At 35.6% G+C, this 16,474-nt stretch overlaps 1 protein-coding gene across 2 annotated transcripts in view; it reads left to right on the top strand.

Annotated features, from left to right (window-relative positions):
* The window catches only part of PCDH11X (protocadherin 11 X-linked), a 940,417-nt gene that overhangs the window by 463,392 nt on the left and 460,551 nt on the right, over nt 1–16,474 (top strand). For both annotated transcript variants that reach the window (XM_043896468.1, XM_043896469.1), the window contains exon 5: nt 14,537–14,566. In XM_043896468.1, the coding sequence (XP_043752403.1) occupies nt 14,537–14,566 (30 nt within the window). The remainder of the gene's footprint in view (nt 1–14,536; nt 14,567–16,474) is intronic.

Genomic DNA, 16,474 nt, shown 5'->3' with positions numbered 1-16,474 from the left:
TTGAGTAAAAAGTTGCCAAACTATTTTGAGATCACAAGTATTGTAATTATCTATATTCTTACCTATCCCCTTATGAATATTATAATCTCTGTAAGCACAAAGATGGTTGCTTCTATGTTGGTGATCTGCTGCTGCTAAGTCACTTCAGCCGTGTCCGACTCTGTGCGACCCCATGGACGGCAGCCCACAAGGCTGCCCTGTCCCTGGGATTCTCCAGGCAAGAACACTGGAGTGGGTTGCTATTTCCTTCTCCAATGCATGAAAGTGATAAGTGAAAGTGAAGTCGCTCAGTCATGTCCGACTCTTCGCAACCTCATGGACTGCAACCCACGAGGCTCCTCTGTCCATGGGATTTTCCAAGCAAGAGTACTGGAGTGGGGTGCCATTGCCTTCTCTGATCTTGGTGATCACTGTATCTTAATAACTAGCCTGGTGAATGAATGGATGAGGAAGTTAGAGAAGATAGAAGAAGCAAGAATTCATTCTAGGCTGCATTTTCCCAACAGTGTCGCACTGAATAGTCCTTCTTACCCCAAAGGAGAACTAGATTGTGAATCCTTGGTCTTTTCTCCACAAATAAGATGCTCTCTCTACATATATGATGCATCTAAATTAACCAGATGGAAACTGAACAAAAAATTGGAAAATTGGCCAATTATACTATTTATTAATAGTAGTCTTGTCTTCCCAAGTGGTGCTAGTGGTAAAGAATCCTCCTGCTAATGCAAGAGATGCAAGAGATGTGGGTTCGATTACCTGGGTCAGGAAGATACCCTGGAGTAGAGTATGGCAACACACTCCAGTATTCTTTCCTGGAGAATCCCATGGACAGAGGAACCTGGCAGGCTACAGTCCACGGGGCCATAAAGAATCAGACACAACTAAGCGACTGAGACCCTGATGCTGGGAAAGATTGAAGGTAAAAGGACAAGAGGATATCAGAGGATGAGAAGGTTAAACAGTATCACTGACTCAGTGGACATGAATTTGAGCAAAGTCTGGGAGACAGTGAAAGTCAGGGAAGCCTGGCATGCTGCAGTCCATGATGTGGCAAAGAGTTGTAATGATTCAGTGACTGAACAACAACAAAATAGTAGTTTGCCTACATTATATAAAATAAACTAATACTGGAGGCTCCATATTTTACAGCTGGCCATGTGGCTTGCATATGTAAAAACACTGAATATTCTTACAGTTAATATAAATGTAATTGTAAATTTTAAGGGAAAATTAGCTTAGAGAAATCCAGCTCAGTTCAGTTTAGTTCAGTTGCTCAGTCTTGTCTGACTCTTAGCAAACACATGAAACGCAGCACACCAGGCCTCCCTGTCCATCACCAATGCCCAGAGTTTACTCAAACTCATGTCCATCGAGTTGATGATGCCATCCAGCCATCTCATCCTCTGTCGTCCCCTTCTCCTGCTCCCAATCCCTCCCACCATCAGGGTCTTTTTCAATGAGTCAACTCTTCACATGAGGTGCCCAAAGTATTGGAGTTTCAGATTCAACATCAGTCCTTCCAATGAACACCCAGGACTGATCTCCTTTAAGATGGACTGGTTGGATCTCCTTGCAGTTCAAGGGACTCGCAAGAGTCTTCTCCAACACCAAAGTTCAAAAACATCATTCTTCGGTTCTCAGCTTTTTTCACAGTCCAACTCTCACATTCATACACGACCACTGGAAAAAACATAGCCTTGACTGGACGGATCTTTGTTGGCAAAGTAATGTCTCTGCTTTTTAATATGCTATCTAGCTTGGTCATAACTTTCCTTCCAAGGAGTAAGCTTCTTTTAATTTCATGGCTGTAATCACCATCTGCAGAGATTTTGGAGCCCCGAAATTAAAGTCTGACACTGTTTCCACTGTTTCCCCATGTATTTCCCATGAAGTGATGAGACCAGATGCCATGATCTTAGCTTTCTGAATGTTGAGCTTTAAGCCAACTTTTTCACTCTCCTCTTTTACTTTCATCAAGAGGCTTTTTAGTTCCTCTTCACTTTCTGTTATAACGGTGGTGTTATCTGCATATCTGAGGTTATTGTTATTTCTCCTGGCAATCTTGATTCCAGCTTGTGCTTCTTCCAGCCCAGCGTTTCTCATGATGTACTCTGCATACAAGTTAAATGAGCAGGGTGACATTATACAGCCTTGACCCCTACTCCTTTTCCTATTTGGAACCAGTCTGTTGTTCCATGTCCAGTTCTAACTGTTGCTTCCTGACTTGCATATAGGTTTCTCAAGAGGCAGGTCAGGTGGTCTGGTGTTCCCATCACTTTCAGAATTTTCCACAATTTATTGTGATCCACACAGTCAAAGGCTTTGGCATAGTCAATAAAGCAGAAATAGATGTTTCCTTCTGGAACCCTCTTGCTTTTCCAATGATCCAGTGGATGTTGGCAATTTGATCTCTGGTTCCTCGCCTTTTCTAAAACCAGCTTGAACATCTGGAGTTCATGGTTCATGTATTGCTGAAGCCTCGTTTGGAGATTTTTGAGCATAGCTTTACTAGCATGTGAGATGAGTGCAATTGTGCAGTAGTTTGAGCATTCTTTGGGATTGCCTTTCTTAGGGACTGGAATGAAAACGGACCTTTTCCAGTCCTGTGGCCACTGCTGAGTTTTCCAAATTTGCTGGCATATTGAGTGCAGCACTTTCACAGCATCATCTTTCAGGATTTGCAATAGCTCAACTGGAATTCCATCACCTCCACTAGCTTTGTTCGTAGTGATGCTTTCTAAGGTCCTCTTGACTTCACATTCCAGGATGTCTGGCTCTAGGTGAGTGATCACACCATCATGATTATCTGGGTCGTGAAGATCTTTTTTGTACAGTTCTTCTGTGTTTTTGTGCCACCTCTTCTTAACATTTTCTGCTTCTGTTAGGTCCATCCCATCCAGTATCCAGTAGGTAAATACAAATGTAATTGCCTACCATTAAAATCAATGGATATGACTACTTTATAGAAACACGTAAGAATGTTCTTTCTGAGCTAATAAAGTACTATAGGGAATATACAATATTTATCTAGTTGGACTTGTTCATACATATTTGAAACATAATTCATCATCTAATTTATTACTAGGTATTGAGGCACATAGAACATTAACTTCTAGTAGTATAATATTTACTTTTTATGTATTTATACCTAAGACTTACAACAGGCTTGGATGAGAAGAATATTTCCTTCTTGATTTATGCAATTTCAGCACATAGTATAAATCTCTGCACCTTGATTTCCAAATATGTAATATTAGCATGATTACATTTACCATGTTCAACTATTTTAAGGATAATTCAAACAACGCTTATTAAATACCTAAGAGAGAATCTGATTCATAGGACTCTTAAAAAATAGTAGATTTTCAAAATAGTTGGGAAAGAAAAATGTAGAAGAAAGGAGGGATCAGAGGAAGAGGATTTTATTTTATTTTATTTCATCTTCAAAATAATCTCCAGAGGTAGGAAGGCTATGAATTGTTATTGTTATCTCCATTTTACAGATCAATTAACAGATTCAGAGAACTCAAAGAACTTGCTCAGCATTAAACAGCTATTTGCTCTCTCGTGGTATGATAGTATTGCTCTCTCATGATATGATAGTATTTTATTCATCTGCCCATTGTAACACTTAATGTGTAATATTGTATTTATTGATTACTACCTCTGGCTTCCCTATTAAACTCTGAGATCCCTTTGGGTAAGGGCCTTATCCCATTCAGTTTTCTATAATTTAGAATATGTGTGCATAGTACCAAAGAGGCTTCTGCTAAATGTTTCACAGATGAGTGAATGATCTGAAAGTGTAACCTGTATCTGTTTATTTAAAACTGGATATTCTGTTTCTATTGTATGGTATGCTTGCTTATGATTATCCCAGTCCTCCAAAAATATACATATTGTACAGAATACAGTGATTGGTGTTCAATAATCTTTCAATGAATTTTGGTTTGATAATCAGAAAATAGAACAATCTATTTTACATCCTCGTGTATTTTTTTGTTGTTGTTGAAATGGGAACATATTCCCTTCACTATTTGTTTGCATCAGAACAAATTACCAAAAAAAAAAAAAAAAGGCAAAAACAGGAGAAATTTACACCCTCACAATTCTGCAGGTTCAAATTCTGAAATCAAGGTATCCTTAGTGCCTCTGAGAGCCCCCAAAGGAATGCTTCCTTATTCCTTCCAGATTCTGGGGGCACTTGACAATCTTTGTCATTCCTTAGCTTGTAGCTGCATCCCTCCAATCTTGGCCTGCCATCACTTGGCTACCTTCTTTCTGTTGATTGTGTCCTCTCAGTTGATAAAGAATCTGCCTGCAATGCAGGAGACCCGAATTCCATCCTTGCACTGGGAAGGAAGATCTCCTGGAGAAGGGAATGGCAACCCTCTCCAGTATTCTTGCCTGGAGAAGTCCATGGACAGAGAAGCCTGATGTGCTACAGTCCACGGGGTCCCAAAGAGTCAGACATGACTGAGAGACTAATATTTTCAAATTTCTTCTTAAAAGGACATCAGTTATTGGATTTAGGGCATCTCTAAATCCAGGATGATTTCAACTCAAGATCCTTATCTAACATCTCAAAATTTTTTCTTACAAATAAGATCAAATTATGAGTTTGGAGTGGACATGAGTTGTTGGAGTACATTATTTTATCCACTAAAGCTATTATGTTTTATTTAAATTGACATTATTAAGACAAACTTAATGAAGCCTCGCAAACCTAAAAGCAATGCATGCAGCTGGGGAAGAAATGAAGGCATTTGAGTTTCTGTTTTTTTAAATGACTTGAAATAAAGTTGAAATTCCACAGAAAATGCATGAAAAGTAGAAATTCAGCATAAAATTGCTAGAGGGGTTTGAAATTGGGGAGAATATATCAGTAATCAGCTAAAAGCTCAAGAAAACTGAATGATAATCTTAAAAAGGAATATTTTTCCCATATAGAAAATAAGCCAGAAATGACAGTTGGTATCAGACAGTTGTAATAACTTACTCTTCTCTAAGCTAGGTAATATTAGTTTAAAATTAAAGCCAAAGGATAAATTAAATATCTTAGTTTCAAGTCACAATCAGAAAGTCACATGCTTAACTACTATTTATATAAGATTAACATTTAACTTTCACTTGAAACAATGCTAATGAACTAATAACACTACTTTCAAGTGGTCTTTGTTTATCTCAGAGTTTGATATAAAGGCAGACACATAGGTTGCTTTTAAATTTTTATTTTATCATAGACCTAGTTATGCTTTCATCTATTATTAAAAAAAAAAAACAGACCTTCACAGAGGTAAGCAGTCTGGTAGCTACTGCACTTTAAAAAATGTTTTCCTTCTAGAAAAAAGAAAGATCATTTGTATTCTGATGTTTATTCTCATAATCACTTTATTACTTTGATGCTTATATTGTAACATCTACAAGCTTTAATAGACACAATGAAGCATTGTCAGCTTTTTACATTTCATGAGAAGGACATGTTAAATGATCTGTAATTTAAAATGATGCTAAAGACAATTGCATACATTTTTAGCAGCAAACAGAGGTATCTTTATGAAAAATTCAAACAATTAAAAATGAGACATTGTTTCAACTGACAGGCAATACTTTCAGAAAGCAGATGTGTTTGTCACATTGTTTTTGTTACTGTCACAGTATAAGAATATTTTAGGACAAGAGTAGGGTTTTGAAAAAGCCAGAAAGATTATGTGAGAGCAAGTGTAAAAGTATTCTACCCGAACCCTGTCTTCAATAAGAAACAGTGGATTTGGTATCATCCATGATATTCTGCTTCTAGGTCATTTTGGGAATATTTTACTCTTGTTTAGCTTTGTTAGATCAATTCTAGTATCAATTCTGAATAAAGCATTGTGTTTTTTTCCCCTTTAGTTTGGCTCTCATTCTGGTGCTACATATAATCTCTGCATGTTCCAAGATTCAGGACCCATGAAAAATCATTTCAGCTGGATTTAATCCAGTACTCTCAATCCCTTTCCCCCATATTCAGCAAATGCAATGTCATTGTTCCATGGGCTTCCCTGATGGCTCAAGGGGTAAAGAATCCTTGGAATTCAGGAGACACAGGAGATGCGTGTTTGATCCCTGGGTCAGGAATATCCCCTGGAGGAGGAAATGGCAACCCACTCCAGTACTCTTACCTGGAAAATCCCACGGACAGAGGAACCTGGCAGGCTACAGTTCATGGGGTTGCAAAGAGTCAGACATGATTGAGCATGGACACACACACACACACACTATATGGTAGGTGGACTTGAATAAATAATAATTTGGCAACCATTTTTAAAAGTTTCATTCAGAGAGAATTTCCTTAATGTATTTCAAATTATGTGTAAATTCATATCTGGACTACTGGAGGGGGTAGCCATTCCCCTCTCCAAGGGTTCTTCCTGATCCAGGGATCAAACCCAGATCTCCTGCATTGCAGGTAGATTCTTTACTGTCTGAGCCACAAAGGAAGACCTATATCAAGACATAGATAACTTTTCAACCCTTTGAAGGGATGAGTTTGGCAATCTGTTCACTGATATCTTAGTAACAAGGAATAGCACGTTGAGTTCATATATTAATAGTAGAATAGTTCATGTTACATAGTTTTACAGACCCAATTAAAATAATTTTGAACTCCAGCATATAGTTTAAAAGATATTTAAACAGGTATTTAATTATAAATTTTCTAATACTTAATTCTAATATTTAGATGGTATTTAATTCTAAAGTTAATAAGTTAAAAATAAAATTATATTGTTGGGAAAGGTGTGGAGAAATTGGAACACACTGATGGGAGTGTAAAACAGTGCAACTGTTTTGGAAAACTGTCTAGCATTTCCTCAAATGATTTAGCATAGAGTTTTCAGCCATTTCACTCCTAGGCATACAAGTATACCCAAGAGAAATGAAAACACATGTCCAAGCAAAAACTGCTGTATGTGTTTACAAGTAACATTATTCATAATACCCAAAAGGTGTAAATAACTCAAATCCCATTAATTGATGAGTGTTTAAGCAAAACATGATATATCTACATAGTGAAATATTACTTGGACATAAAAAGGAATGACTTACTGAAACATGATGTACCATAGCTAAATCTTGACATCATTATGATAAGTGAGAGAAACCAGCCACAAAAGGCTGCATATTACATGATTTTATTCATAAGTCCAGAACAGAGAAATATCAAGTGAAAGTAAGTTAGTGGTTGCTTAAAGCTTGGGAGAAACAAAAGGTTGGGGTGACAGTTAAAGGATGTGGGGTTTCTTTTTGAGGTGACAAAATACTCTAAAATTAACTATAATGACGGTTGCAGGTACCTGTGAATATGCAAAATAACACTGAATTTATCCTTTAAATGGATGAATTCTATAGTATGTAAATTGTATATCAATAAATGTGTTAATATGAATCACCAGCAATAAGAACTAACATATATATACTATTAAAACTGCCAACTACTGTTCAATGCTCCTAGTTTATTTTAACCCTTGTAACAAATACTGTAAGGTAGGAACTCATATTTCTCTATTCTATAGATGATTAAACTAAGCCAAAATGACAAGAAGAAGCATGCCTGGGGTCACATAGGTAATAAGTGATTGAGGCAACAGTTGAATCCAATCACTGAAGCTCAAAAATTTGTACTTTCCAATAAGAGTCATAATCAATTATGCCCCAGCTCTAATTATCTATGCAATTAAAAAATAGAGGAATATCTTGTTATTTAATTCAATCTATAGATATTTATTGCAAGTCTCCTTAGTACCAGGCACTGTTTTAGGCATTAAGAATATAGCAGAATTCCAAAACTTAAAATGACAAAATGTGTGCTGCCATGGAGATTACATTCTAGAATTATGGAATCCAGAAGAGCTGAGGTGAAAGCTTACAGGTAGAGTGACTAAATACATTTTGTCACCTCTTTGATTCACATATTCCTCTTTGTAAAACAGGAATGATAATTTTCTCCCATCAAAGTGTCACTATATCATTTCAGTGAGATGACACTTGTAAAGCATTTACTGAAATGCTTCACACTCAATAAATGAAAGGTGATGACACCAGTGGCAGTGAAAAAGTTATAGTAATATTATTCCTGTCATTGTCACATTTATCATCACCATCATCATTGAGTGTAGCCTCTGAGTTGTGTCCAACTCTTTGTGGCCCCTTGGACTATAGCCCTCCAAGCTCCTCTGTCCATGGAATTCTCCAAGCAAGAATACTAGAGTAGGTTGCCATTTCCTTTTCCAGGGGATCATCCTGACACAGGGATAGAACCTGAATCTCCCACATTGCAAGCAGATTTTTACCGTCTGAGCCGCCAGAGAAGCCCATCATGATCATCATTAAATGTAGCTAATGCCTTGGTTTTAGTGTAGGAGGAAGATATAGCTTTCTAAAGTTTTGTTTGGATAAATTCATATAGCTACTTGTGAACTTAGGACTAAAATCCAATGATCTTCTGATTTCAAACTTCATAATCTCTTTACTGGTGAGTTGACACTATGTATACAACTTTTATACCAATCTGAAATTTAGAAAAAAAAGAGAATAAGGCAATAAAAATACCTAGATATATTCTCATAAATGTGTTCTATTGAAATGGTGATTTACATTTTAGAAAGAAAATAGTTAATATGTTGAGTACATTTAAGTTTACTATTTTTATTAGATTCACCAGTATCTTTCCACTGAAGCCAACAACACTCTAAGTTGATAATTGAATAAATTTCTGAAATAAATGTCACATGTACCAGCTTACTAAAAAAATAAACTAGGCCATGGTAGTTGCATGGAGATTTAAACCAAGTAAAAATTATACTTCACATTCTGGTATTTTTAAAGTGTATGTTAGGGGGAGGGGTAGGCTTACCTGGTATAAATATTAGACCTGATTCCTTAGGCTTCTAATTTGTTATATTATAAACACACATGCACCATAAAGACTTTTTTTTTTTAACTTCTCACCCAGTTTTGGCCATTTGTTAGACAAATATTTATTCGATATCTACTCTGTGTATACAATCATAAATGTTTTCATTTTGATTATGCCACTCAGAAAAGTTACCATCACAGCCCTGCTCGTGTCATCAGAAGTGCTTTTTGTTGTTTCTGACCACAGTGAACATCTCAATTTGCCATTGCACCTGATCCAACTGACAAAAACTGAGTCACAATTGAATGGACATAGAGATTATCATACCAAGTAATGTAAAGCCAGGGAAAGAAATATAAATATCATATAATATTTCTTATATGTAGAATCTAAAAAAAATAAATGATACAAATGAACTTATATCGTGGTGGTGGTTTAGTCCCTAAGTCATGTCCGACTCTTGTGACCCCATGGACTATAGCCCACCAGGCTCCTCTGTCCATGAGAGTTCCCAGGGAAGACTATTGGAGTGAGTTGCTATTTCCTTCTCCAGGGGATCTTCCTGATCCATGGATTGAACCTGGGTCTCATGCATTGCAGGCAGATTCCTTACCAACTGAACCACCAGGGAAGCCCAAGAATTTATATATGAAACAGAAATAGACACATAGACATAAAAAGCAAATGTACAGTTACAAAAGGGGAAAAAGGGGAGAGACAAATTAAGAATTTGGGATTATCATATGCAGACTACTATATATAAAATAGATAACCTACTGTATAGCACAAGGAACTATACTTAATATTTTGTAATAACCTATACGGATAGAGTATGAAAAGAATATATGCACATATATATGCTGTACTGAATCACTTTGCTGTACACCAGAAACTAACACAACATTGTAAAGTGACTATCATTCAGTTAAAAAAAATTAATGATGGTTGATGCTTTATTGAGTGATCATCATAATAAGCTTTAAAAGCTATCTATCCTTATTAAATGAATTGTCTCTGTAAACATACCTTTCTATTTCTTTCCTAATCAGCAGGCAGGGTAGTAATTAAGGATAAGCTCTGGTGTCTTTGTTCTCTAACATATTTCTTCCTCTTCCTGTTACCTGTGTTCGGAAATGTGGTGTCCTTGGTGTCTAACTTTAGTTCCTACGACTTTTACTCTGTCATTGGGGCTTCCCTGGTGGTTCAGGTGGTAAGGAATCTGCCTGCAATGCGGGAGACCCCAGTTCGATCCCTGGATCAGGAAGATTCCCTGGAGAAGGGAGTGGCTGCCCACTCCAGTATTTTTGCCTGGAGAATTCCATGGACAGAGGAGCCTGGTAGGCTACAGTCCATGGGGTTGCAAAGAGTCAGACAAGACTGAGTGATTAACACTCCATCTATCATTGGCCTTAGTGATCAGAAATTTTTAATAGTTATACTCAAGAGGATATATGCTCTGCAAGCAACAGCAATACTTGAAAGCAGAATGAAGGCAACAACTGTACTTTATGCATATAAGCAAAGGAAGAGAAGTGGTAAACCTGGAGATGGGTAAAAGAAGGAACTAGGATTTCTCAGAGAACCTGCAGGGAGGCCATACTCTTTTGGGTTAGAGATCACTTCTTGACCTCACACCTTGTTCTTGCTGTGTTTGTTCTGAACGCACAGGCTGAAAACAGACAAAGATAAAATACGAAAGCACATGGATATTGAGGAATACCAAAATCATTTGATTTTATTTCTTTCAATTATATGAATACAGTTACAGCCTCAGTGTATACTTGAATAACTCTTCACTGTGATGACTTATCTGCCCCCATATTCTACTATGCTAATTCTGTGTGATACAGAAGAGAGCTAACTAAAATTTAAGGTTGATCTCTTAGTTGGATCATTCTCTTGATATTAACATACTTGCTCCTCTTCTGCTCTATATATTACCCCTCTTTCTAATGAGTCAATCAGCTCTATCAATCTTGAAAATTAGACAAAATAGGAGAAATATTTATTTATTGGTAGTAAGAGAATTTATTTACACTTAGAGGTTGATAAGAATGTGTGAAAACTACTCGATGAGTGTATATTATAGAAATTTCTGAACTCATAAAGTTCAGACTGGTGAACTTTTCTCCCCCCTTCACTATATATAATTTAGTTTGGACAGTGATTTTGTTGATTCAATATTCATCTCTTGGGGTTATTTTAAAAAACCATAAAATGATTAAAAATCCATGTCCTCATTAAAATAGAAGTTGCTTTTCAGCATGTGTTTTCCCTTCCAGAATTGATTTTTTAAAAATGTTTCTATCATCAAATCTGGTATCAAAATGCCAATCTACTCACATGCCTGTCAATATATTTCTGTGTTGTCTTTTAATTCTAATACTTGTCTAGTTGTCATGAGAATGGCCCACTTATAGTGACAGACTGTGTTATGCCTATGTGGTAAGAAAACTGCAAAGACTATCATTTTAATATTTCCCACTTGATCTATTTTGGGCTTTTCTCAATAGAAATTCTCAAAGAAGGGCAAAAGTAGCACAGCATAGGCAATTGCTCTTAATTAAAATGTATAATTTAAGGAAATAAACACATATTCTGGAGTTGTCTTTTTTCACTGCAGTGATAAAGAAGTGCTCTCCTCAATATTTGACTAGCCTTAATTATTGTCATTAATTTTGCAATAATCCACTGATTTTCTGAGATAGATATAACTAATGTTTTCATATTTTCACTTGTCTTGCTAAGAATTTTGAGTTGCTCAGTAATAAGTGGTAAAACATCTAACTAAAATCTACTGTGTTCTTGAAAGTAAATTCTAATGGAGCAAATATAGAGAGATCTATTGTTCTATAAAAGAAAGAAAGGTATTTCTTTTAATCACTTTACAGTATTGTAGTGGTTTTGCCATACATTGACATGAATGTTATATTTTTAGATATGGATAAAGTTTTGAGTGCTTTGTTGTACATGGTATTATTTCTGTAGGAAAGTTGATATTTTTAACCTGTTATTTAAGAATTATCACTCATAATAAAGGGATATGTAAATACCAATTGTTTAAATACATTAAAATCCAAGGAATTTTTCTTCAAAGAGATTATTCAAAGCATTATGCTCAGACTAAGGCTTCATAGACAAATGAAATTCTAACACAGAGCCATTGATGGCTGAATTTGATCAATGCATAAGAACAATATGAATATTTAAGGTTAAAAATAACTATCCAAAGTGGAAAGAAAAAAAAAGCACACTTTGATTTCCTTATATAATAGAATTGTGCCCATGTCAGGATATCTGCCTCAAATATCAATTTTGCAAACTTAAGTTATATTAAAATGACAGGAAAAATATATATATAGATATACCCCTTTTGGTCTGAGAATAAGTCATTGGATAACAAAATATAGAGCCTTTGTTTTGTTTCAAGGCAAATCATGCTCAGAGAATGAGATTATCTTTGCCAATATTTTATTTAACACAGATCTACTCTGGTAATTATAATTTCATAAGCCAATAGCATATAGATAATGTCCCTTAATAAGCCAATAAACAAATAACATACCCCAAACCAATGATAGGTTAATTATACTATTGTTCCAGACAAAGGGCATGATGAAAGGAATAAGGGCCAAATTTATCTGAGGTGTACCTTTCTGTTACAGGAAGGGGGGCCCCTTCCAGAGCCTGAGAGTGAGCTCTTGTCTAACATTTGGAAATGAAATGTCCAAGGAGACACATTTACAGACAAAGCAAAAGATTTTATTGTAAATGGGCGCTTGGGTGGAGGGCAGGAGGGTAACAGAAACAAGAAGGACTGCTCTGCCACATGGTGTGCAGTCTCAGGTTTTATGATAATGAGGTTAGCTTCTGGGTTGTTGCTGATCAATCATCTTTCTTGGCTCATGTTTGATCTGACTCAGGGTCCTCCCTTGTGTTTGCATCTTTCAGCCAAGATGGATTCCAGAGTGAGGGTTTCTGGGAGATTGGCAGGACATATCATCTTCTCTCCCTTTCTTCGACCCCTCCCAAATTCTCCCAGTTAGTTTTCAGTGGCAGCATTACATTCTTTATCAGGACCTCCTGTTTCAAGACAACTCAGGCAAGAGGTTATCATTGTGTCTGGCCAAAGCAGTGGGTTTCCTTCAACAGTTCCTTAACATTTCTATGAGATGGCTTTTGGGAGAGAGAGCTTAGCCAACTGAGAATTGATGTTCAGTTGCTATGTGCAAGGATGAAAGTCCCTTGTTACTAGAGCATATCACTAGAAAATGAAGGCATTAATGCTGGCCAGCATGATAATCTCCTTCCAGGCCACTGCATGATTTCACTACTGCTAAGCAGAGATCCACCTTCCTAGGCAGGAGTTAATACTCCAAAATCAGAGAGCTATTTAGATCAGCAAGAGTCACCTTGTCCGGACTGAACACTCTCAGATGGTTTTGATAGACTCTGGATATTTGTACTCTTAATATCTCCTTGTCATAGTTGCATCTTCATCTGCTCTTAATTGATAAGACCCCAGCAGTGCCCCTTAGTATCTGAACTACTACTGAGTACTTATCAACAGTTGCAAATGTTGATGATGACATCTTGACGTAACAACTTCAGTTCTCTTATCAAAACAATATTACTTTTAAAAACTTTGTTCTTAGATCAAAACAGCTTAATATTTGTAATGAACAAATAAATCTGAAATCATATCAAAGCACTGTTCAACAGCATTCATTCCCTTACTATATTTATTGTATCTCTTTTTGTACATACCCTTATTTCAAATTCAACTCTATTTCCTCCCCAATTTTCTGAGATGCTCAAAGAAACATTTACACAACTGTAACTATGGTAGGAAAGTGTGATAAAATATTAGGGGAAAAGACTTTGGGGACCATAATTAGCTAGAAATGTTAGGTACATGATACTTTTATCATGTGATGTATTCATCCCATACAAAGGAGAATGAATTCAAAGGATAAATGGCCTAAACGCTTACAGAGTCTTCAAAACCAGTTTACTGCTCATTTCCTGAGGTTGAATGGGATGAAAAAAGAAGTTTTAAATAAAAGCGAAAAGAATGACTTTACCATGATGGCTGCAAAAAGGATTTAGCTGAATAGAATTGAATTAAGGTGTTCCTAAGACCCACAAAAATTAATATTTAGGTATTTAGAGAGAGTATCCAAAGCTGTATAGATATTTATGTTTACTCCTAAATCATGAATCTCCAACCAGCTTATTTTTTTTTTTTAAGAAATGTGTTCATGCTTGAGATAAAAACTCATCCATTTTAAAATGAGTGAAAAATAAATGATATAATAAGAAAATATCTTATTGGAAAGATGTCTTTTCTTGGCTAATGTCTATGTGAGCTAAGCATATAAACATTTTTGATGCCAATCGAAGGTTTTATATTGTTCTACATATTGTTGCATGATATTTACAATGTTGTTAATATACTTTTCCTGAAACCACTGAAGAATGCAACACATAAAAATAGTTTCACTAGAAGACCAAAATTGTGTATTATTGCACTGAGAATATTGACATTTTTAATGTACTTGCAATAACAAATTGAAACTGATGTTTTGTTTTTGTTTTGTTTTCCTTTGCTTCCTTTGCCAACATTTTATCCTAAATCAGCGGAAATCCGAGGGGAAAAAGGCAGTAAAGGTAAGATGCAAATTTCAAAGAAAAGTGACTTCAAAATTTGTTGTGCTATCTTTTCTTAAATTTCTGAAGCTACAGTAGCTACTAAGGGCAGTTAAAACTGTAAGTATTTAAGATGACATATGCTGCAGTTCTGCCTTAAAAGAGCTTCAAGCTGAGCTGTCTCTACATTTTGTATTACTTACACAGTCCTGGAAGCAATTTTCAAGGCTTATTTTATTTTTCACCAACACTTTCTTTTCCCAATGTGCCTAAACAACATACTGCTGACAGCATCACTTTGTGACTGTCTGGTAATGTAGTTACTTTATGATAAATTTTGGCAATAGAAGGGACCATTTTGGTGTCAGTTCACAATTAACAGTGACAGCAAAAGTTAGTAAATATGAAGCATGATGATGCCGGATAAGGTCACAGAGAAAAATACTATAAACATGATTAATCAGTAGATTGATGTTGTCTGAGAAATTGGGCTTTAAAATGTCATATTTCAATGTGAATTTTTTTTCTAATTGAAATGTAATTGATGTACAATATTATGTTAGTTTCAGATGTATTACATCGTGATTTGACATTTGGATACATTATGAAATGATCACCACCATGATAAGTCCAGTAACCATATACAATCATATAAGTTATCACAATATTATTAACTATATCCTTTATGCTGTATATTACATCCACATGACTTACCTGTTTTAAAACTGGAGGTTTCTATCTTTTCTATCTCTCTATCTCTACCTCTGCCAACCACATTTTGTTCTCTGTATCTATGAGTCTGTTTTTGTTTTGTTTTGGTTTTTAGATTCTGCATATGAGATCCTACAGTTGTTGTCTTTGTCTGATTTATTTAACTTAGCAAAATACTTTCTAGATTCATCTACGTTGTCACAAATGGCATGATTTTTAATGGTTGGATAATGTTCTATTACATATATACATACATACCACATTTTCTTTATCCATTCATCTACTGATGGACACTTAGGTGTCTTCCATATCTTGGTTATTGTGAATAATGCTGCAATGAGAGTTGGAGTGTGTGTGTGTATATATATATATATATATCTCCTTCTGATTTAGTGTTTTTGTGCTGTATCATATGGCAGTTCTATTTTTAATTTTTTGAACAAACTCTATAATGTTTTCCACAGTATCTATACCAATTACATTCCCACCAACAGTACACAAAAGGGTCCCCTTTCCATACATCCTCACCAACATTTGTTATTTGTTGTCTGTTAATGATAGCCATTCTGACAGGTGTGATTTGAAGTTCCCTGATGATTAGTGATGTTGAGTATCTTCTCATGAGTCTGTTGACCATTTGTATGTCTTTGAAAAAAATGTCTATTCTGTTCCTCTCCCCATTTTAATCAGGTTGTTTTCTTGTGTTGAGTTGTAAGTGTTCTTTGTGCATTTTAGCTATTAACCATTTATCAGTTATATCATTTGCAGATATGTTCTCCCATTCAACAGGTTGCCTTTTCATTTTGTTGATGGTTTCCTTTGCTATGCAAAACCTTTTGAGTTTGATGTAGTCGCATTTGCTTAATTTTTGTTTTGTTTCCCTTCCCTGAGAAACAGACCCCCCCCCCCCACCCAGATATTGTTAAGACCATGCTGCCAATGTTCTCTTCTAGGAGTTTTATGGTTTCGGGTCTTACATTTAAGTCTTTAATCCATTTTGAATTAATTTTTCTATATGGTGTGAGAAAGTAGTCCAGTTTGATTCTTTTACATGTAGTTGTCCAGTTTTCCCAATAACATTTTTTTGAAGAGACTTTTCATGTTGTATATTTTTCCTTCCTTCAATGTGAAAATTTTAAGTTCTGCTCACATATAGATGAACAGTCTAGCTTTCTAGAAAAATTTGAAGTTTTTTACTATTAAAAAAATAAACTAGGT

The sequence above is a fragment of the Cervus elaphus genome, chromosome X (genome assembly GCF_910594005.1).
Source record: "Cervus elaphus chromosome X, mCerEla1.1, whole genome shotgun sequence".
NCBI lineage: Eukaryota > Metazoa > Chordata > Mammalia > Artiodactyla > Cervidae > Cervus > Cervus elaphus.
Note: the sequence above shows the minus strand (reverse complement) of the source record. Positions and strands in the feature narration are given on the sequence as shown.